Genomic DNA, 20,870 nt, shown 5'->3' with positions numbered 1-20,870 from the left:
TCAGGGCAGGGGACAAGGTGGGGAACAGGGGCAGAGTGGGTGGTGGAGGCAGCTCAGGAGCCAGGGGAAGGGCAGAAGTCAGATCTGAGTGTTATAAGGACCCCACTGAGACCACCTTCGGGGTAGCTGGAGGCATGATGAGCAAATGGAGCTCCCTCAGGCTCCTGGACCCCCAAGTCTGCCTGCGCACACAGGACACGCCAGAGTCGGGCGCTGTGTGCCCCTTGGAGTGAGTAGATAACTGCCTGGCTCCCTCCTCCCTCCAGTGGAAGGAAATTGCTGAGTCAAGAGCTCAAGGGATAAGCTTATTTATAAAAAGAACAGCTTAGCAGCCCAACATTCAAGGTTCCCAACTGCTTCCTGCTGCAAGTGGTTGAGAATAGCCGGGGACTTCTTCCTGAGGCCACCACCAAATGACCGCAGAGTTGGAGGACCAATTCCTAGGCCCCTTACCGATGGGATGGGGCCACTCCAGGGGCCTGCGCCCTATGGTCCTGAGCCCAGCTGCCCACCCTGGTACCTGCTCATCGGCACCCCTGCAGGGCCCTTGCCCTCCTGTCCCCACCCGCCACAGGCCTTCCTTCCAGATAGCCCACCCACGCGTGAATCCTCTCAGGGTGGAAGTCAGAAGGGAGTACCCTAAACCAAGACAAGGCAAGCCTGAGGCTGCTGGGGAGGAGATGGGGAGACTTGGGGGGCGTCGGGGGTGGCTATGAGCAGCGACAGATCATTTGGCCCACGGATGCCATGTGTGTTTTATTGGTGAGTACACACTCAGGAAGGGGGAACAGGGCCCCCCCAACCCCGGGTCCCAACCTAGCCTTTCTCCTCCAGGTCCCCACTTTGGAGGGGGGTGTATCCACTGGGTGTTCACTAAGGACTCAGGAGAGAGACTGGGGCCCCACTTGCTCTTGCCCAGCCAGGCATTGGGGGCAGGGCCTGTGCCACCTCCGGGTCCACTACCGGGGCCAGCCATCAGCAGTGGGCAGCCGGCGGAGGGCGGGGCCGGGCCGTAGGGGCTCTGCCAGGGGCCGGGCCAGGAGCAAGGGGTAAGGGAAGGTCTTGGGAAAGTCGCTGGGGCCTCCAGGGGCTGGTGAGAGGCGTTCAGACTTGATGCTGACTGGGGGAGTGGGCGGGGAGGCACCACGGGCTGGGGGGCCCTCCTCGCCCAGGCTGCGGCCCCCACTGCAGGAAGAGAGAGAGGAGGGGGAAGGAGGAGGATTGTGAGCTCTTCGAGGGAAGGAGAGCAGCCAGGAGGTGGCACGGCTTGGGCAAAGGCTCAGCAGGAGGACGTTGGGAAAGGAGGGGGTGGCCATCCCTCTGGGGGCCCCTAAAATAGCCTTCCCCGCCCACCAGCACTCCAGAGGGGCTGAGTGCAGAACCAGGGATGGCCACCAGGGGTCAGCAGTGGCTAGGGGCTTCGGAAGACCTGGAGGGGCCCCACGGCGGAGCCGGACTGGGGGTACGGGGCAGTCGGGGCACTTACCTGGGCTGGGCAGAGGCCGCTAGAGGCCCATCACTCCTCGAGGGCTGCCAGGAGGCCAGGGTGGGGGGCTGCAGCAAGCCAGAGGGCGGAGGGGGGTCTCCCAGGCCATATTCTGGGGGGGTGGAGAAGGTGGGGGAGCAGGAGGAATAAATTCAGGCCACCACCTCTGGAAGCCCCTTGCCCAAGCCTGACCCACCCCACCAGCCAGTTTTCAGTTGGTTGGTGGGGGAATGTAGGCTGCCCAGTAGGCAGGTGTACGGTATCTCCCACACCTGTATGTGTGGGTGTATATGGGGTGCATACCTGGGGGGCCTGCTGAGAGGAATGGGAAGCCCCCAAGTGTGGATCCTGGGGCTGCGGCTGAGCAGGAACTCTGCAGGGTACCATAGAGGCCTCTCTGTGTGGAGAAAGGGTGAAGGGGAAACTGAGGCCCACACTCAGGCCATCCTTTCACTCATCATCCCTGACACTCCTTCTCTCCACTCACCGAGGTGCTCAGTCCCCCTCGAGCCCCTGCCAGGCCACCAGGCAGGTCTGGCCTCCGCCCGTCAGCTGCCAGGTACAGGGGCGGCGGTGTCTTGCTGGCAAGGTGGCTTGGTGAGAAGAGAGGGTGGGCCAGGCCTGTGGAACAGGAGACCCCCAGAGAGAGGGCAGGCAGCCGTTTCATCTATTGAAGTCTGAGGTCCAGAGGTGATGCACCAGAGCCAAGATCCCCACCCCCACAAGCCCCCCTTGGACCCCCACCTATGCCTCATACTCACCTGGGGGCCCAGCTTTAGGGGCTGCTGGCCGGAAGGGAGATGGTCGGCTATGGGCGGGCAGGGCCTCCCCAAGCCCATTCAAGTCGCAGCCTGGTGGGGGCAGGGCCCCATATACCATGTCTGGGCTGGGCATAGTGGGGACTGCTGGCTGAGGGCAGAGAGGACAGGTTTGGTTGGAGGAATGAGATGAGTGCATCAAGTCCAAGACAGAAAATCCCAATGAGTTCAGGGGCCAGCCTCCATGTTCTGGAAGCCCTCACTTACTCCTCCCTCTGGCCTAACCTCACATGGCTGGGAGAGCCGATGCCTGGCTCTGTTGCTCCTTGACAGCTAGGCCAAGAGCTAAAGCTTCTCACTCAGCATGGGGTTGGCCCTGAGGGGGCTTTCCAGGTGTTTGATGAATGAAAAAAAATAAAGAAGGAATTAGCTGTTGAACTCTTAGTCATCCTTCAAAGCCCCAGCTATAATGCCCACTCCTCCGGGGTAGCTTTTCCTGCCCATCCAGGTAGAGACCTGACCCAAAACTCTAGGCTTCATGGCCCTAGGTCCCTCTTTCAGTCTCAGCCTTGATCACTTGGGCCTAGGAGGTGGGGGGAGGGACCCATTCATGGCGGGGCAGGGAGTCACTTACATAGAGCCGGGGTCGGGGCAAGGCTGGGTCACCCCCGTCACCTGCCAACTTCCGCAGCTTCTCTCCCGGTTCCTCAAGCCCCTCATCTGGCTCCAGCTCTGGTCCATCAAGGCCTACACCTCTCCGCTTCAGTGTCTGTGGGGAAGGGACACAATAGGATGACCCTTTCCCCCATCCTAGCCAGGGAGCCTGGTCCTATGGGAGAGGAGAGAGATCTACCTAGCTCTGTGGGTGGGTGGACTGCAGGCATAGCCTGCTCCAACCAAATCTCACTGACTGAAACGCTCAGTGAGTTATCATCTAGGAAGTTCCAACAGTATATAAGAGAGGGACTGTCCTGCCCTGGAACCAGAGCTCTCCCCAGGCCTGCTGGCACCAGCTTAACACTCCTGCTGAATATGACTCAGGTCTCTCCATTCTGCACCCATGTGCTGCCTCAAAGCCTGGCGTGCAGTAGGAGCTTAATAAATGTTGGGAGATGGTACAGCATCTGAGGACAACTTTACAGGCTTTCCTGAGCTCCCTTCCCCCTGGGAACTGCACACTCCTGGACCTCAGCGAGGTCCGTTTGCTCCAAAGTACCTTTGCTTTTTTGTCCTGTATTCACCAAATGGGTGATGACATTAAATGAGATGATGTATGTGAGGGGTACATAGTGCAGCCCTCAATGTGCAGTGGTTGATATTTTTATTTCTACTGTCCAGGCAGCTGCCCCAGAGGGACCCTCCATTTCCCCAAACCTGCTTTCACTGGCAGCAAAGCCAGATTGCAACACTCATCTTTCAAGAGTCCCTAGGCGCTAAGCAAGCAGAGTGTGCTGGAATCCCGGGCCGCGGGGGGAGGGCCCAGGGTACCTCCAGGATGTCGGTGTTGGTGCGGCTCTCGTGGGGTTCACTGTACTCCGTGTATTTCAGGAGCACGCGGTCCATGTCTGTGCTGGCGTACTGGAAGAGGCGGTTGGCACTGTTGAAGATGATGAGGGCGATCTCACAGTCGCAGAGCACGCTCAATTCGTAGGCCTTCTTCATCAGCCCAAATTTCCTCTTGGTAAATGTCACCTGGACCCAGGACCCATGGGTGGGTGGGAGAAGACAAGGATTTGGGGTGACGTGGGGGAAGTGGTGGGGCCTGTTTTCTGAACATGCCTCCTGACGCTGTGCCTCTGCATATGCTGTGCTTTCTGGCTGTGCGTCTCACTTCTCAACCTGGTAGACTTCTATTGATGCTTTGAAACCCAGCCCACATGACCTCTTCTGTGGGCAGTTTTCCTTGGCCTCCTAGACAGAGCTCACATGCTCTCTCGGAGCTTCCCCCATTCTGTGCCTCCCTCTGAGTTGGGTGTGTTTGTATGAAGCTCCATCTCCCCTATGACTAGAGCTCGAGTCATTAGGAAGAATAAATGAATAAACCATCATGAAAATGAGCAAGGGCTATATCTCAAACTTCAGACATAGCATCAAGACTCATGCCCTTGCAGATCCCCAAATGGCCAGGCCTTTGCCCAGGCTGTGTCTCCTGCCAGGAATGCCTTTTCCCAACCACTGTTCCACCCAGTGAACTCACCTGCCGATTCCTTTGGTCCAGAATGCGTGAGATCTGGATTTTTTTCCTTCCCATCGTCCCAGGCTGGGCAGAGCAATCTTTGCCTAGGGGAGACGGAAAAGAGGACAAAGTAGGTGGGTGGAGAGTGGAGCCGGGAACAGCCCCACAGCCCCCACTTGCAACCAGCCCAGGATGCAGTAGATACTTGATGAACACCTTCAGAAATATTCCACATGAGAAGGCTGACCCAGGGGTAAAGACCTCCATCTCTTGGAGATCTGCCACCCCAGCATGTGAAAAATGACCCCCTGGTAATTGTGGTACCTTGGGGAGCATGAATGTCCTGGGCCCCACTATGTGCAATGGGGTTGACAGTGTTGTGCCATGCCCATTGTTGTCGGGGACAAAATGAGCTCACCTACAGGAGCCATTCAGGTCTGCCTGGCACACAGCAGGTGCCACATACATGCTACCATTATGAATATTGGCAACAGCCTAAAAGCCCTCAAAAGACTGGTTGGAGGGACACCCATGGTAGCGATCAGTAATCCTAAACCACTGAAACAGAGCCTGGTCTGTCTTTCAACTCGTTCAACCCACAACAGCTCCCAGAGCAAGATGGAGGGCTGCAGTTACAAGAAAAGATACATTTAAAGGCTGCATTGAGAGTGGAAAAAAGACTAGAAGAAAATGCTCATGAAGGGAGTCACGACCAGGTGGAAATTTATGGGTGAGTTTTTGTCCCTTTTTTAAAAAACTTGAGATGCAATTCATATGACATAAAATTCACCATTTTAAATTATGCAATTCGGTGGCATTTAGTTCACTCGTGATGTTCTACAACATCATGAGTGAACTAAATGCCACCGAATTGCATACTTTATCTAGTTCTCTATCTAGTTCCAGAAATTTTTCATCTCCCCCAAAAGGAGACCCCGTCCCCACGAGCAGTCACTCCCCATCCCCCACCCCCCCAGCACCTGGTAACCTCTGATCTGCTTTCTGCCTCTATGGATTTGCCTGCTCTGGGCATTTCATGTAAATAGAGTTATACAATGTGTGGCCTTTTGAGTCTTTTTTTTTTTTCATTTTTGATTATCTGAATTTTCTAACTGTTCCACTCAGTAATTATAGACTATTTCTGTTAAAAATTGTGTTTTCTTTTTTAAGGAACAGAAACCCATCCCTGCCCCACTTTCCAGCGGGAAGAGGTAGGGACATCCCGGAAAGTCCTCAGGTTTGGAGCCCTCAGACCAGGATTTGGGTCCAGCATGACTTGGGAGACACCGGGGTCCTCTTCACTGGGATGTCAGATCTTCCCGGCAGGGTCCCCAAGGGTGAGAACAGGCAGCTCAGGGAGGGTAGAATGTCCCCAAGATACACAGCATGTTGGGGTGCAGGCCCTCCTCAGCACCCCTCATGCAGGGATCCTTGGAACGAAGAAATCACGTTGCCTATTGTGCAGCAGGCATCCTGCTGAGCAGACAGCCACCCCAAGGCCCCCAAGGCCCCTGACACCCCCTCCACCAACTCTGTGACCACACCTGAGCCCCAGCCACTCCACGTCACAGGCCTGCCCAGGGTGAGTGGGCCTGCGCTCGGGTCCCAGCTGGCCTTGGACCCACTGGGCCTCAGGTTGCTGTTCTGTGAAGGCAGCGGGTATGAAATGCAGAACCCAGGACAGGCCTGGGGACAAGCCCGCTCTGGGGAAGTACAGAGAAATGTAGGGTCATCTCCACAAGTCGCCACACCTGCTTCCCTGATGGCAGCATGGGGGTGTGGGCAGGACCTCTTTCATCGCAGGGTCCTAGGGCCCAGGAGTTTGACACACCTCGGCCATCATATGTGACCCACTTTGTGACCCCAGGAGTGCCTGCCACCTTCTCTGCGCTTGGTTTCTGAGCAGTCACACTATGTAGAACTCATGATGACAGCCCCAACTCCAGATGGACTTGCTAAATTTAACCTCTGGGGCTAATTTTATCCCTGGCCAGAATCGGGCTGGTTCCCACGGCTGGGATGGGTTACCCTTGCCCTGATGGGTCCTTGGAGACAGGAGGGGGGCAATAGCCCGGAGGTCCTGGGTGCCAAGATGACTCCGGAAATGCCCCCCACGCCTGGGGTCCCATGGGAACATGGGACTTGGACCTGAGAGTCTGGGCCTAGAAGATCTGACTCCAGCCCCTTCTCATTTTGGCCCCATTTTAGACAAGGAGATCCCAGCTAGGGCAGGGGTCACATAACAGGGGAACCTCAAGAGCCAGAAGGTCAGAGGGGTCTTTCTGAACTGAGACCCAAAGGTCAAGACAGAAAGTGAGTTCCAGGCAGAAGGAACAGCAGGTGCAAAGGCCCTGAGGAAGGATGAGACACAGCAACAAGGCTGAAGTGAGGAGCTCAGGGGAGAGACTGCAGAGGCAGAGCTAGTCTGGGCTCTCTGAGCTGCAGGGAAGGCTATGAGTTTGGGTCTAAGAGTGATGGAGAGCCATGGGAGGGTTTTTGAACAAGAAGGGATAGAGTTCGATTTATCACTGAAAAACTCTTCTGACACCCCTCATCCTCAACCAGGAACTAAAGTCATTCCCAGCTTTGTCCCTTGAGGGATCTACCCATTACACAGCTTTGATCATGACTCTCCCTGCTCATACACTCTTCATGGCTCCTTACTGCCCTCAGGAGAAAATTGCAGTTCCTAGCCTGGCATTCGAAGCCCTGCCTCAATCAGCCCCTGCCCACCTTTCTCTACCTTCAACAAAATGTCTCTGCCTAGAAATCCTTTTGCCCCTTCTTCACCTGGCCAACTCCGATTCACACTTCAAAACCCAGCTCAAAAAATCCATTCCTCCAGGAAGCCTTCCTTGCCCTCACTCTGGACTCCTACAGCTCCCGTCTTTCCCTTCAGTTCTGACCCTGTGGCGCAGGGGATGTATATATCCAGCTCTGTGTCCCCCAGACTAGAAGCCCCTCAGGACCAGACATAGGAGTGGCTGGGTATATTTGGTGAGTGGAGCAGGTCAAGAGAGACATGTCTGAACCCCCTGCTTCCCTCAACAACTTCCTCTCAGACTCCCCCAGGTGACTCTTACCCAGAAATACACGCGCATGCAAATCCAGTCACTGGGTGGACGTGTGTCAGGCCCAGGTGTGAAGGGCCAGCCAAGGAATGTGGGGGCGGAAAGCCCGGGGTGTGCATATATATTTGTACTCACATGCAAATCCCCACCCCAAGCCGCAGACAGACCAGCGGGCAGGTCTCCAGATGTTGGTGTGATCGGAACTGCTGGGGGGAGGTGGCACTGCTGAATGTGCCAGGCACGAGGGGTGAGGCTGAGGTTTGGGGAAGCCTCTTCTGTGCACACCCCCACACCAATGTCCAGCCAGAAAGCAGAGAGCTTGTGGTATCTGCCCACCAGAGAGGTAGAGATGGACCCATACACAGGGAATGGAGCAGGGAAGAAGGGTCAGGAGAAATCCAAGAGGGCATCTCAGAGGAGAAAGCATGTAATTGGGCCTCAATGGAGAGGCTGGGTGGGGGCCTGAGCAGAAGGGCAGGGGGTGGACCTTTGAAGCCGAGAGTCCAGCCGCTCCCCACCTCTTTCTTCATCCCCTCATACTTAGCATTTATTAAGTAACAATTGCAGTGCCAACCATTGCAATAAAGACTTCACAAGAAGTAGAAAGTGTAAGTAGACCAATGGCCACAGGAGATTAGCATAGAAAAGTGACTGAGACCTACCATAAAAAGACAATAGGCGCAAATAGCTTTATGGCTGTTTTATGGAACCTCAAAGGACAGGAAAGTACAAAGGTATTTAACTCAGACCTGTGAAAACAATGGGAAGTGCCTTACGTTATGTTTATGAAACTCTCCTCTATCAGAACCCAAGTCCAAAAAGAGAGAAGTATTGACCATGAAAGGGGCAACGTTAGCCACGGATTTCAAGGAAGACCTCTCTGAACAGATGACATTTGAGCTGAGATCTCAAGTACGAGACAGGGAGAACCAAGCAAGGGAAGAGTCAGGGGTGGGAAGATCTGAGGGACGGGTGGTCCTGGCAGGGGAACTGCAAAGGCAAAAGTCAGAGTGACCCTGACTTTGGCATTTTGAAAAAAATCAAAGAAGTCTGTATGTCTGGACAGCGCGGCAAGGGGGAGAGTCCAGGAGGGTGGTGGGGAGGATTGTGGGGTGGATCATGTAAGTCCCTGTGGGCGACAGTGAAGAGTGTGGGCTTTACTCCGAGGGCAATGGGGAGCCATGGAATGTTTGAGGGCAGGGGAGGGTCAGGATATGATTTTAGAGTTTTAAAAATCCCCTTGCAATCTCACGGTTGCTGGTAGGAGAGAGAGGAGGTACAGCCACTGTGGAAAACCAGCATCTACTAAAGATGAACATATGTCTACGCTGTGACCCAGGGTTACCTCTCCTCAGTTTCACCCAAGAGAAATGGACCCATGTTTTACCAAAGACAAGAGTGTTCTCAGCAGCTTCATTCATCACAGCCCCAAACTGCAAACAACCCAGATGCCCTCAATGGGAGAATCAGTAAATACTTTCTGGTAGATTCTACAGTGGACTACTACACAGCACAGAGAAAAAATGCACTCCAGTTCTGTGCAACCGCACGGGAGAATCTCTCAGACCTATGCCGACTCAACAGTACTGGACTCCACAGAGGAGACACGCCATGGGAGTCCCTGTACATGAAGTTCCAGAACAGGAAAAACTCAGCCACAGTGACGAATGTCAGCACAGGGCTCGCCAGAGTAGGTGCTGTGACAGGGCAGAGGGGGTTGGGGGCTCTGCTTCCTGTCCAGGGTCTGAGTACACAGGTGTGTTCAGTTTGTTCAAATTTGTTAGCCCTGCTCAGATGATTTCTGTGACTTATCTCAACCAAAAGATTTAAAAAAAAAAAAAAGATTTTATTTATTTTTAAAGCCGCTGCCTGCTCCTGGCTGACAAAGGGAGCAGCGTCTCTCTCAGTAGGGGTGAGGTAACGGGGAGAGGCTGGGGCAAGTGTCCGGGTGGGAGAGGGGGGGCCTGGACTGAGATGGGGCTGCAGATGGGCAGAAGTGCCTGGATCATTTGGCAACTGAGGACACAGGACACACTGGTGACACACGTCTCAGGTCGGGAAGGAACCCAGGTTCCCAGGCCTGAGCGTGTGCAGGGGAAGCACTGGGGGGGATGAAGGAAGATTTTCATGAGCACCTGGAGCATTATAAACTCTGTACGGTGAGAAGTGTGGTCACTAAGTCAATTGACAAACACTCCTGGGGTCCTTCAGGCCATGAATGTCACCTCCCTGGCCTGGTGAGGCCCCTCAGCCCCCATAGTGATGGAGATAGGTGGGCGGGAAGGAATCCCAACTTCCCACTGACCCTTCACCCTGGACTCTCCCCACGGGACTCAGTTTTCTCATCAGTACATGACAGTGAGACTCCTCCTCCCTCCAGCTGGGGAGGAAAGGGGTGGGGGGACCTGTTGACTTGTCTTCTGGCCTCTGGCAACCCTCTGGCCTTGGAACTGAGGACGCTGAGTCAGCGTACCATGTTGCCAGACCATGGCGACAAGCAGGGGACACACTGGGCAACATCAAGCCCCTATTTCCTCCCCCATAAAATGGGTCACGGAATCATGGCCTCAAAGGCTTTGCAGTGAAGGTTTGAGAGAAAAGATATGGAACAAGTCAAGTTCCTCTTCTCGGCTCCCAGTGGGGCTTTAATGGGGGGATGAGTGACAGCACGCTGCCAGACCCGAGCCCAGAAGCCACAGCTTGTTGGGGTACTCAGGCCAGGAAAGGAGGGGAGGAAAGGAGAAGTGAGAGGCAGGTGGGTGGTAGTGGGGGGGGAGGTGAGGGCCCTCAGGGATGAGGCAAAGCAGGGAGGGGGCGCTGCTCCTGGGCCTGTAGTCAGCGAATCACGTCGGTGGACCCGCCTCATGCAACCCAGGCTGCGGTTTCATCACCTGCTCCCCAAGTACCTCATTACTGGCAACAGGAAGAGCCCCTTGGAAAACCGGGACCCCTCCTCTCTCTTGAGGGCTCAAGTGGCTCTGACCCCAGCTGCCGGTGACCCCTCCTCCAGCCAGAGCCCTGGGCCTGCCTTCTCCCTGGGGCCTGGGAGATGTTGTCCCAGGTGGGGGGCACTGTGGGTGATCTGGGGGCTGGCTAAGCCCACAGCGGCCCCTGGAGCTCCACACCTGCCCCTGGGGACAGGATGGGATCCAGCCACACCTCTTGTGTGGCCAAACTTCTCTGGGTCTGAGTTTCTACCCACAGAAAATGGGGAGTCAGGGGAGCCTTGCTGAGTTTTGTGGGGAAGCTCCACAGTAGGTGCTCTGTAGATGCTATTTCCCTCCTTCCTCTGTCACTAGGCCCTGACCTTGGGGTTACTGCTCCTCAGCCCCAGGGGGCACTCAGCTCAGAGTGAGGCAGACCCAGGCAGGGGAATTAGGGGGCAGGGGGCAGGGAGAAAGCCTATTCCTCATACGGACAAATGGGGGGGTAGGGAGATTCCCTAAACACATGTAGAGCCCCTGAAAATCCACAGGTGCGTAAAACACATGGATCCCCAGAAACATGCATCACCCCCAAATACATGTGGATCCTGCATACAAAAGACCCCAAAACATGCAGCCCAAAATACATACAGAACCCCCCAAACAAACATAGCTCTCCCAAACACACTCAAATCCCCCACATATAGACACATAGAGCCCCCAACACATGCCAATCCCCCAAATGCACACAGACCCCCAAATACATGAAGACACCCCTAAACACACCAGTCCTCCCAACATCATGCAGACCCCCCCAGACACACACAGAGCTCCCCAAGCACATGCAAACTCCTCAAATCTAGGCTAGTTCCCCATTACACACAGGCCCAGACACAGGTAGGACCCCATCCCTGCAATGATGTCACCCCCCCTCTGGCTTCCTGAAGCAAATGGTCAGCACTCCCCAAGGGAGAGATGGGGGCAGGGGTTGGGAGTTGTTACCCACATGTGGCTGTGAATCCCAGAAACCCAGAAAAAAAATGTTCCAGTTCAAGATGACCCTTTTGGGGTCCCTTTATCCATAGCTCGCTCTGGCATCCATGGGGATGCACCCATTTATATCCATGAGGTCCAATGGGCGACCCTCAGGCCCGCCTCCACAGACCCCTCCCCAGACCTGCACTGCGAGGGCCACTGTGGCCGTGCACTGAGAGGCCAGGGCTGCAGCTGTGGGCCTGGCCAGACCAGGGTTCAAATCCTAGCTCTACCACACACTCATTGTCTGATATGCTCTGAGCCTCAGTTTCCCCATTTGTACAATGGGCCTCTGCGAGCTCCCCAGGCACCCACCCCCTTGTCCCTCCTTTTGGGGAGGCCTCATATACCAGCAAATTCCCAGACCACCTTCTGCCCCTTTCCAGGCACCTGACACACCAGCCCCAGACAGCCTCGCCACACTCCCCAAATCAGGCCTTTGCCCAGGCTGTGCCCTCCCCCTAGAAGGCCCAGGGCTAAGGCGCTGTCCTTCAAGGTCAAGCAGAAACCCGTTTCTGGAAGTGCTGGTTTCCCCAGGCAGGAGCCATCTTTCCCTGCGGCGCTTAGCCCTGCTGGGTATTTTTGGTGCTTCTTTGTTTCTGTCTTTGATAATCATGTTGCCCTATGAGGATGCCCACTCTGTGAGGGCAGGGATGGCCTTCCCCAGACTGGCACACAGTAGGCCCCCACTCACTCTTCCTAAGTGAATGGGCAAACAATGGTTTAACACATGGAAGAAACACTGGCAACTGGTTTAGTTTTCTTTGAAACACCTCGTGACCCACAAAACAAATTTGAGGCTCCAATCTGGTCCATAGGCTGACAGTTTGAAATGCCTGCTCTAAAGAGCCAACAGCACAATAGCCAATTGGATGGTTTTGTGCTCCTCTCGGGCCAAAGGACGAACCCTCCTAAAGTCTCACTGCCATGTTGGAAGGAAACCATGTCCTGAGGCCCGGCCTGGTGCTCACATGCCACAGAGGTCAATTTCTGTGTCACAGCCAATACAGACAGAGGCCCACTGCCCCATCCCCCCTCGTAAGGGGCTGGGGACCCTGATTCCTGGAGCCAGAGAGACTCTACATTCAGATGCCAACCCTGCTGTCCCATGCAGTTCGGAGCCCAGGGCTACCCAAGGTGCCAGGTAAGGTCCCCAAAGCCACAGTGCAGCTGCAGGAACAGCCCAAGGTTTCCCTGTCTTTGTTCCAGAGAAAGAGCTTCCCATGGGGCCCCAGAAATTCATCCCCAAAGGCCCACGCCTCCCTGCTTGGGAAATTAGCACATCTGTCAGCGCTGGGCAGAAGGGATTCAGCCCATAACCTGGCAGACCCAAGACACTGTGAGCAGGAACCCCAAGATGGGGCCTTGGGGCATCCTGGTCTCCACTCTCTTCCCCCAGAAAGTGTGGGAACCCACCAGATGCTGGGGACATAGGGGCCGGGAGTGAACAGACCCAGCCTGGCCTCCCCCATTGCCCAGTCTGACAAGGGAGGTAACAACAGACATAACTATGCCAGGAACAGAGGCTTTCAAGGAAGAAATTCAACAGAGGGAGGCTGTGGGGGTGGTAGGGGAAAGAGCTGCTTTGGACAGAGGAATCAGAAGGGGCTTTCTGAAAAGCGGGCATCTCAAGGGTGAGAGGACACCAGCCCTGTAGGGATGTGGGGGAGAGAGTGCCCAGTAGAAGGAATGGCAAGTGCAAAGGCCCTGAGGTAGGAAGGTGTTGGGTGGGTTCCAGATGCAGGGGAGGCCAGCATGGCTGGGGTGGGGTGAGTGAGGGGCAGCTGGAGACCAAGAAAGCAGGGAGGCTGCAAGGGGACCGGGAGTCAGGGTGGGAGGGTGGACCATAGAGCAATGGGGAACCAGAGAGGATGTGTGAGCAAGGTAGGGTGTGGTCTGAGTCGGGATTTTAAGCAGACCCAGTGGCTGCCGTGGGGAAAGGTCCTGTCAGAGCGAGGCCAGGACAGCATCCAGTAGGAGACTGTGAGGGCTGCGGGTGTGGAAAGTAGATGAGGCAGGCCTCTGCCCATAGCAGTGGCTCCTTATGCCAACCAGCTTTGAGTACTACCTTCCAAGTGCCCCACCTTAACCTCAGGTGAACCTGAGCCTGGAGAATGGGACAGAGAAGCGACAGACTTGATGCCTCCTTGACCCCTGGTAGAGAGTAGGGTGGGATGGGCCTGGATGAGGCTCGGTCATAGTTTGGATGGCACCTCATGCCCGGGCCCATGCGCCACCTCATTTACACACAGGACCCGCCTGACCCACAGACAGCCCAGTAAAGCAGAGACAGCAGCCCCGTTTTACATAGGAGGAAGCAGGCTTCTTCCTAGGTCCACATGGCAAGACCCCCAGATTCCCATTCAACCTGGGCTTGTACCCCAGGGACGTCCTATGATCACCCAGTCTGGGAAGTGGGCCTGGGCACCACTGGGGTCCAAGACACTTGCTGCTGAGCCTCGGGGTGATGGGGCGGCCTCAAAGCCCCTGAGATACAGACCCAGAGAAGCTCCTTTGGGGGCTCAGAAATGGCACCCTGTGTACCCCATGGGTATTCACATTCTGGGGCTAGAATGAGCTTTCCTACCCTGGGAGCTCAGGCATATGATAAATCATTTCCAAAAAATGTCATCTGTCTCCAGGTACATATATGCTTCAAATCTTCCAGAAGGCCAGAACCCCAAAATGTCTACATTCATTGTATCTGAGTTGGGGTGACAAATTATTTTAATTCCCTTTCTCCTCTTAATTTGCACTTTCCAGATGTCTATCTGTTTGGGTAATGATTGAATGAAATAAAAAATTAGCTGGAGATGGTAAGTATGATGGAGAATAGCTTGTTTAGATCATGGGGTGGCCATGGAGCTCAGAGAGGGGCAACCATCTGTCTGAGGCCACACAGAGACAGGAGAGAGGAAGCTGGAGCCCCTCACTCCTGGCTTTTGTTCTCTCGGGGGGCTGAGAGGCTGTCTTGTGCGCCATTCCTTCTCTGGGGTGCCTGGGTGTCTCTACCTGGCCCCAGTCTTCCCTCCTGCAAAATGAGGACTTCAGACCATATAACCAGCTTCTAGTTCTCCCAGGTGAGACCCTAAATATTTGGAAATTCCATTCCCTGGAGGCCAATATTCACTCCTTAGCTCAGACAGGTGGTGGGAACCAGGCATGGGGAAAAGGGAGGGTGAGGCTGACTTCAAACCCACACATCAGTCCTTCCCAGTCGAAATACTTTTTTGAACCTTGTTCCTTTACCCCAAGAGTCTGAGAGTTCTTGTACCTAGATGCCAAATGTCCAGAAGTTCTGACCTTCCCCAGTGAGGATTTCTCAGTCAGGCTAGGCAGGAGGCCTGAGCTACCGTGTTTCCCCGAAAATAAGACCTAGCCGGACAATCAGTTCTAATGTGTCTTTTGGAGCAAAAATTAATGTAAGATCTGGTATTATATTATATTATATTATATTATATTATATTATATTATATTATATTATATAGACCCTGTCTTATACTAAAATAAGATATGTCTAATGCGTCTTTTGGAGCAAAAGACTAAAATCCAATGCATCTTTTGGAGCAAAAATTAATATAAGACCTGACCCGGTGTTATAGTAAAATAAGACCGGGTCTTATATTAATTTTTGCTCCAAAAGATGCATTAGAGCTAATTGTCTGGCTAGGTCTTATTTTCAGGGAAACACGGTATTTCTGACTTCTTGGGTCTGCAGCTGGGGGCTGGGGGTGTCCAAGGACCCCAGTCGCTAACTGATGTCTGCAGCCCTGGACCCTGAGAAAGGTGGAGAGAGGGGGACCATGACCGTGAAAGTTAACAGCCACCAGCTTGTCATGTGCTGAGTATTACTGTTCCTGTACCCTTGTCCTACATGGGGACACTGAGGCACAGGAAAGGTGGTAGCCCGTCCTTTAAGGCAGTTGTGGCCCACCACCCAGGTCTCTGTGCCCACCACATGGGCACCCCGTGGGTCCAGCTGAGGCCCTACATTTGCTGCATGAGGCACAGACCCCACGGGGCAGGTGAGGGTCACAGCAGTCAGAGACATACAAGGGATGGTCATGCCACACACAGGTCTGGGGCTGTGACACACGAGGACACCTGCAGCAAGAAGGCACGGGGTTGTGTACAGGGGCCTCGAGGGCACGCAAAGGGTTGTGCTCCAGGAGAGGAGGACACTGTAGCCCACAGACCAGACACACAGCTCACGGACACTTAACAGGGGCTCCTGGCACCACAACTTTGGACACACAACTCCTCCCAAACTGACATCAAAACCCTCAGACACATGCTCCTTAGACACAACCTCTCAGAAACAAAACTCTAGGACTCACAACCCCTCCAACACATCCTGCCCCTCAGCTTCACACCCCTCGGACTCACAATCCCAGGACGCACACCTCTGAGACATACACTCTACAACACACAGCAGCACACTCAGACCTCCAAACCTAGCTCAGCGCACAGATGACATTCAAAGACACCATACGAGCCTCGTTCCGCCGCGACACAAACCTGCTCTGCCTGGACCCTTGGACGCGCACGCAAGAATCCGCAGCCGCCGCACAGAGCGCCGGTCGCCCCGCCGCCGCAGGTGCCTACGGAGCGATAGGCCCCGCCTCCAGAAGCTGATTGGATGGGGGCGGTTCATTTGCATGGAGGGCGTACCCACGGGCCGCGATGGGCGGGTACTTGGGCGTGACTCCGCCTCGTGAGTTCAGGGCCCGGGGACTCGGACCGGGAAAGACGCTGAGGTGCGTACAATGAGCCAGAGGGAACTAGAGAAGAGGCGGGATCAGGCTCGCCAGGCTTCCCCCACCCACACTGGGCGCCCCTGACCCTGTCTCTAACCACTGCCAACCCCAATACTGGACTTACTCCATCCTGAGTGAAATATAACTCTGACCCTAAGGACCCCAGGGGCTGAGCTCTTCTGAAAACAGCACTGACTCTTGCTCTCACCCAAATGGAGAGACTGCAGAAAGGGGCTCTGGAGTGGCCTGTGTGGCCTCGCCCATTGACAGGAGGGTGACAGACCCCTCAGCTGCTGGGCTCCCTCCTCCACTTCAAAGGTCAGCTGGCGGGAGGGCTTCCAGGACTGGCCCCCAGCCCAGACCTCTAAATCCACGTTCTCCCTGGGATCCCAGGCCCAGAGGGGGGTCAAAGGAGGGTTGTTGAATGAATTAATGTGAAAAGAATTACAGGATGAAGGTGACATTGAACTGGGTAATCCTGGAGAAGCCCGCAGCCTGGAGGAGGTAGAGCGCCAGCGCCACACTCCCCCAGCCCTGTGGGGTCAGGACTGGGCCAGAGGGGTCAAACAGGGCTTCCTAGAAGAGGGGGCACTTGCACGGGGCCTTGAAGCCCACTGAGAGAAGGGTTTTCCAAGAGGGAACAGCCCCATAAAGGTGCAGGGGAAGAGTGTAGAGTTCTTGGGGTGGGGGAGGTGAGGGAGAGGAAGCCAGGGCAGGAGAAGACAGGGTTGGGAGCCCAGGGAAAGGCTGGGAGATGGCGAGGAGGGGGTTGGGGCGAGTGAAGGGGAGGAGCAGGTGGGCTGCAATGGCTGCCTGGTGTCCACCTTCTCAGAATAGGAGATGTCTGGACCCCTGGCCTCAGGGGGGTGCATGTGGAGATACTATGTGTGGGGGACACTGAGGCAGGGAATAGGCTTCGTCCCACACCTCAGTTTACCCGTGACATGGGCAGTTTGTACCCCTAGCCTGGGCACAAGTTTCTTTTTGGACATAAAAACTAGGGTTCACACTGTGTCATAATGTGGGGACCAGGGCTCCTGCCTCTCCCACCTCCTTCCACAGCTCTCAGTGTCCAATGTCAGACATTCAGGTGTCCCAAGGACACACTGGGGCCCAGGCTGGTCTGGGGGCTTCTGCCTTGGCTCCAAGGTGCAGAACAAGGCTTGGGTAGTGTGGAGGTGGCTGGGGAGCCCCAGGCCCCCCAAGGGCCGCTCTGTTTACCTGCAGCCGCCTGCCTGTCTCTGATGCAACAGGCAGGCTCTGGTTACATAAGGGCGGCAGCTGGAGCAGCTCTGGGAGCAGCCAGGGCGTGGTGGGAAAGCTTGACCTGAGCTGAGTTGGCTGGGGCTGCCCCCTATGCAACCCCACACGCCCTGCCCCTTTCCACCACTGGGGCTCCCTCCCATGTTCCTGCCTCCCCTTGTAGCCCCCATTTTATCTTCTATCTGTTCACATCCCGTCTCTTATAACGGTCCCTCCTTTTCTGCTCCTATCCTATATTCTTCCCATCACTGGCTGTGTCACCCTTTGTGGACCCCTGCCCCCCATTAGGACAGTCAAGATTCTTGGCCCCAGTCTTCTCAGATGAGGGGACACCCTTAGTTATTGGAGTAAGATGTTGGAGAGTGGAGGGGAGGGTTAGGGGAAGAAGAGGGTGGAGAAGGCCAGAGGTGGGGGACTTGGGAAGGGGGCCTGAAGGTGGGGGAAGCGGGGGTGGAAGGGTGGTGAGGTGGAGAAGCTGCTCGCCCCAAGTCCCCGTCTTGCAGATCCTCTCCCACCATGTCAACAGGGACAGGCTTTGAAGGACCCTCCATGGCAAGGACAGTGTGGTCCTGTGGGTAGGGCCTTAGGTTAGAGGACTCTGGGTCCCCACCCCAGTTCCAACTCCCACTCACTGTGTGACCTCAGGCCAGTCACGTCATCCCTCTGAGCCTGTTTGCTCATGTGAAAGGTGGGGACAATAGCAGCCTCTCCTTCTGGGGGGGAGCACTTTAAGGTCCACCTCCAAGGCCCCCTCCTTCACAAGCCTTCTCTATCCCCCTCCCTTGTGGGGTTCCTCCACCCCTATCCCTCCTTCCAGTCCAGCGCGGACCCACAGGTTTCGGGTGTCTGGGTCCACTTCTGTCTTTCCCAGCCTGGTTCCTCCTCGAGGCTGGGCCCAGAGTGTGGCAACGCCAAAGGGGCATCTCCATGGGTTTCCTGAAGCACTGGAGAGCCCAGAACAGGGTCTGAGTGGTGGAGAGGCATGGGAACCAAGTGTGGGGCATCCGGAGGCCTCACTGGGGGATGTGGCAGAGCTAGGAAGGGGCTTCCCAGGGGCAGGACCCTCTAGGGGTACAGAGCAGGCCTGAAACAAAACCAGGACTTGGATCAAGGGATAAGGATGAAAAGCGAAACTGAAGTCCGAATTTTGCCGACCACTGCAGGCCAACCCGGGGCACTGCTGCCCTCTTGGGCCTCTTTTTTCCTTATCCACACAGCTGAAGGAAACTTGGGTAGGGCAGGGGGGTGCTGGTGGTGGAGAAGCCACACTTCACCAGGGCTGGGATCCTTTCCAGGTAACTCCTACTCTCATGGATACTAGATTCCTGCTTGAATGCACCGTGGCACGGGGAGATCACTCTCTGCCAGCTACACACCTACCTCTGGGGCTCTGCCAGGAGTGAGTCCTACTGAGCTGGAATGCCACACCTTCCACCCCAACAAGAAGGGAAGGCTGCCATCGTGTGTCCAGGAGCACATGGGGACACATGCAAGATCCTGCTGAGTCGTCCAGCCTCCAGGAGCCTTAGTTCTCTCTCTGAAAAATGGGAGTGAAGACGTAGGGGGTGAAAAAGGGATGAGGGTCAAATGCGCCCCCCAGGATCAGTCAGGACTGCAATGACTGCTTAGAGGCTGAGTGCCCAGCCAAGCCTTTGCTTCTTGCGCCCCCTGGCGGCCATCTGGGACCGGGCGTTCGCCTGTCCTGAAAGGGAGAGGTGGCCATGCAAATGAGATGCAAATTAATCAGCATCCCCGCGGGCTCTCTGTCTCGGTGTAAGGGATCTGATATCCCATTGTCTGCAGAGACCTCTTTGAGAGAGCTATTAGTCTCTGGTTGAGGTTGCGTCCAAGGGCAGCGGGTGATGGGGAGGCCCTGGGAAGGTCTGGGGGCACTCACAGCTGCCCCCCACTAGTTCACTGTGCCTTTGGGATATGTACAGTTACTTCACTCAGCTTTTGTCTATCCTATAGGTCTGAGTCCTGGGGCCAGGGCTGGCCCACAGAGGGTGATCAATGTTTGCTGGGTAAATGTCGGCATTGTGGACAGACAACTAGTGGTACTTTCAGAGCAGGTGTGCAGAGTGATTGTGTGGGGGCTGCACACCAGTCAGGGCCTCAGTGGGGTGGATGTGAGGCTTAAGCTGAGTTGGCACAGTGGGGAGGCAGGATGGCAGCACAGAACTGCACCCCCCTCAATACATCCTAGGAGGGAAGGGAGAGGACTTTTTCTGACAATGGGAAGTGGTTCTTCTTTGTCACCTCCTGTGCCCCTAGACCTTCTCCCAGGCCCTCAGGCCCCTTCACAGCCCTGACTTCCCACCAGGACTCTCTCTCCGCTAAGCTGCCCCTGGCCCTTGCAACCTCTTCTCCACAACCACCCCCAGTGCCAAGGGACACGTGGGGGGACCTCCCAGAGCAGCGGGCCTGGGACCCACCCTGCTATACCCCAAACCACGCCATTCTGATCTTCCTGATACATTTTACTGTACACTATGTTGGCACACAACTGGCCTTGGAGCTATGCAGACAGTGGGCCATGACCTTCCAGGCCTAGAATTCAAAGGGATCAGTGTGGGCTCTTCTGCAGTCAGCAGAAATAAACTCAAAGAAATGTTGGCAAATACAGTAATTTAGTGATTAGTATCAGGTACAGCTGGATCCAGGAGCCCATGCAATGTTCTCAGGTCCCCTCTTCCATCTGTCCAGCTCAACAACCCCAGTAGGAAGGTACCTTTCCCACACTTCCAACAAAATTCCCAGAGGAGACCTCTCATTGGGTCACATGTCCATCTCAAACCAATCAGTGACCTGGGAGATGGGGATCCCACGTCTACTCCTGGGAGCCATAAGGCCTGAGCCTAGGGTGGGTGTTTCTGCTTGAGGCAGAATGCAGGCCAGGCAGGCAGGTACATGAATGTCCACCTCAGCCTGTAGAGAAGGTCCAGTCAGCCTTCTTTGTCCAGATGAAGAAAGGGAAGACCAGAGAGGGCCAGCTCTAGGCCCCTCATCACACAACATGTCAGAGGCAGAGCTAGGACTAATCTGGGCAGGAGTCTACCCTCCTCAAGATGTGTCACCTTGAACAAGTCACACTACCTCTTGGGGGCTCTCTTTTCCCATCTGTATTTGGGGATGACACCTGCTTTACAGGGCTGTCTGATGAAATATGACCTCTGTAAAGCCCCAGCACATTGCCAGGCACACAGTAGGTGATCAATCGGGATGATCACAGTGGCAGTTATTGGATGAGGGGTCATGGCTGATGTGGAGTAGGAGTCCAGGGGCAAAGTCTTGTCGGGACATTCACGGCTGGCCTGCAGACTCTGGGCAGGAGCGGGAAGACCACACTGGCCACACTTGCTCTGTCTTCAGTCCCTGCTAGGTCCCACAAGATTGTGTC

At 55.3% G+C, this 20,870-nt stretch overlaps 1 protein-coding gene across 3 annotated transcripts; it reads right to left on the bottom strand.

Moving 5' to 3' along the window:
- Positions 1 to 727: 727 nt before the first annotated feature.
- On the bottom strand, positions 728 to 18,995 carry MEF2B (myocyte enhancer factor 2B). 3 transcript variants are annotated; one of them, XM_019736987.3, is made up of 9 exons: positions 18,851 to 18,995; positions 4,442 to 4,524; positions 3,733 to 3,936; positions 2,879 to 3,013; positions 2,248 to 2,395; positions 1,974 to 2,107; positions 1,790 to 1,883; positions 1,487 to 1,598; positions 728 to 1,185 (listed from the first exon to the last, which is right to left on the bottom strand). In XM_019736987.3, exons 1-9 carry the CDS (start codon positions 18,957 to 18,959, stop codon positions 960 to 962), a joined length of 1,245 nt encoding a protein of 414 aa, XP_019592546.3. In that variant the 5' UTR covers positions 18,960 to 18,995; the 3' UTR covers positions 728 to 959. The 3 variants fall into 3 exon arrangements, with proteins under 3 accessions (XP_019592546.3, XP_019592545.2, XP_019592548.2); XM_019736986.3 differs by lacking the exon at positions 18,851 to 18,995 and adding an exon at positions 15,969 to 16,083; XM_019736989.3 differs by lacking the exon at positions 18,851 to 18,995 and adding an exon at positions 7,504 to 7,553.
- Positions 18,996 to 20,870: the final 1,875 nt, after the last annotated feature.

This window comes from Rhinolophus sinicus, chromosome 15 (genome assembly GCF_057876585.1).
Source record: "Rhinolophus sinicus isolate RSI-liver-muscle chromosome 15, RSI-T2T, whole genome shotgun sequence".
NCBI lineage: Eukaryota > Metazoa > Chordata > Mammalia > Chiroptera > Rhinolophidae > Rhinolophus > Rhinolophus sinicus.
This window is presented reverse-complemented; position numbering and strand designations above follow the sequence as displayed.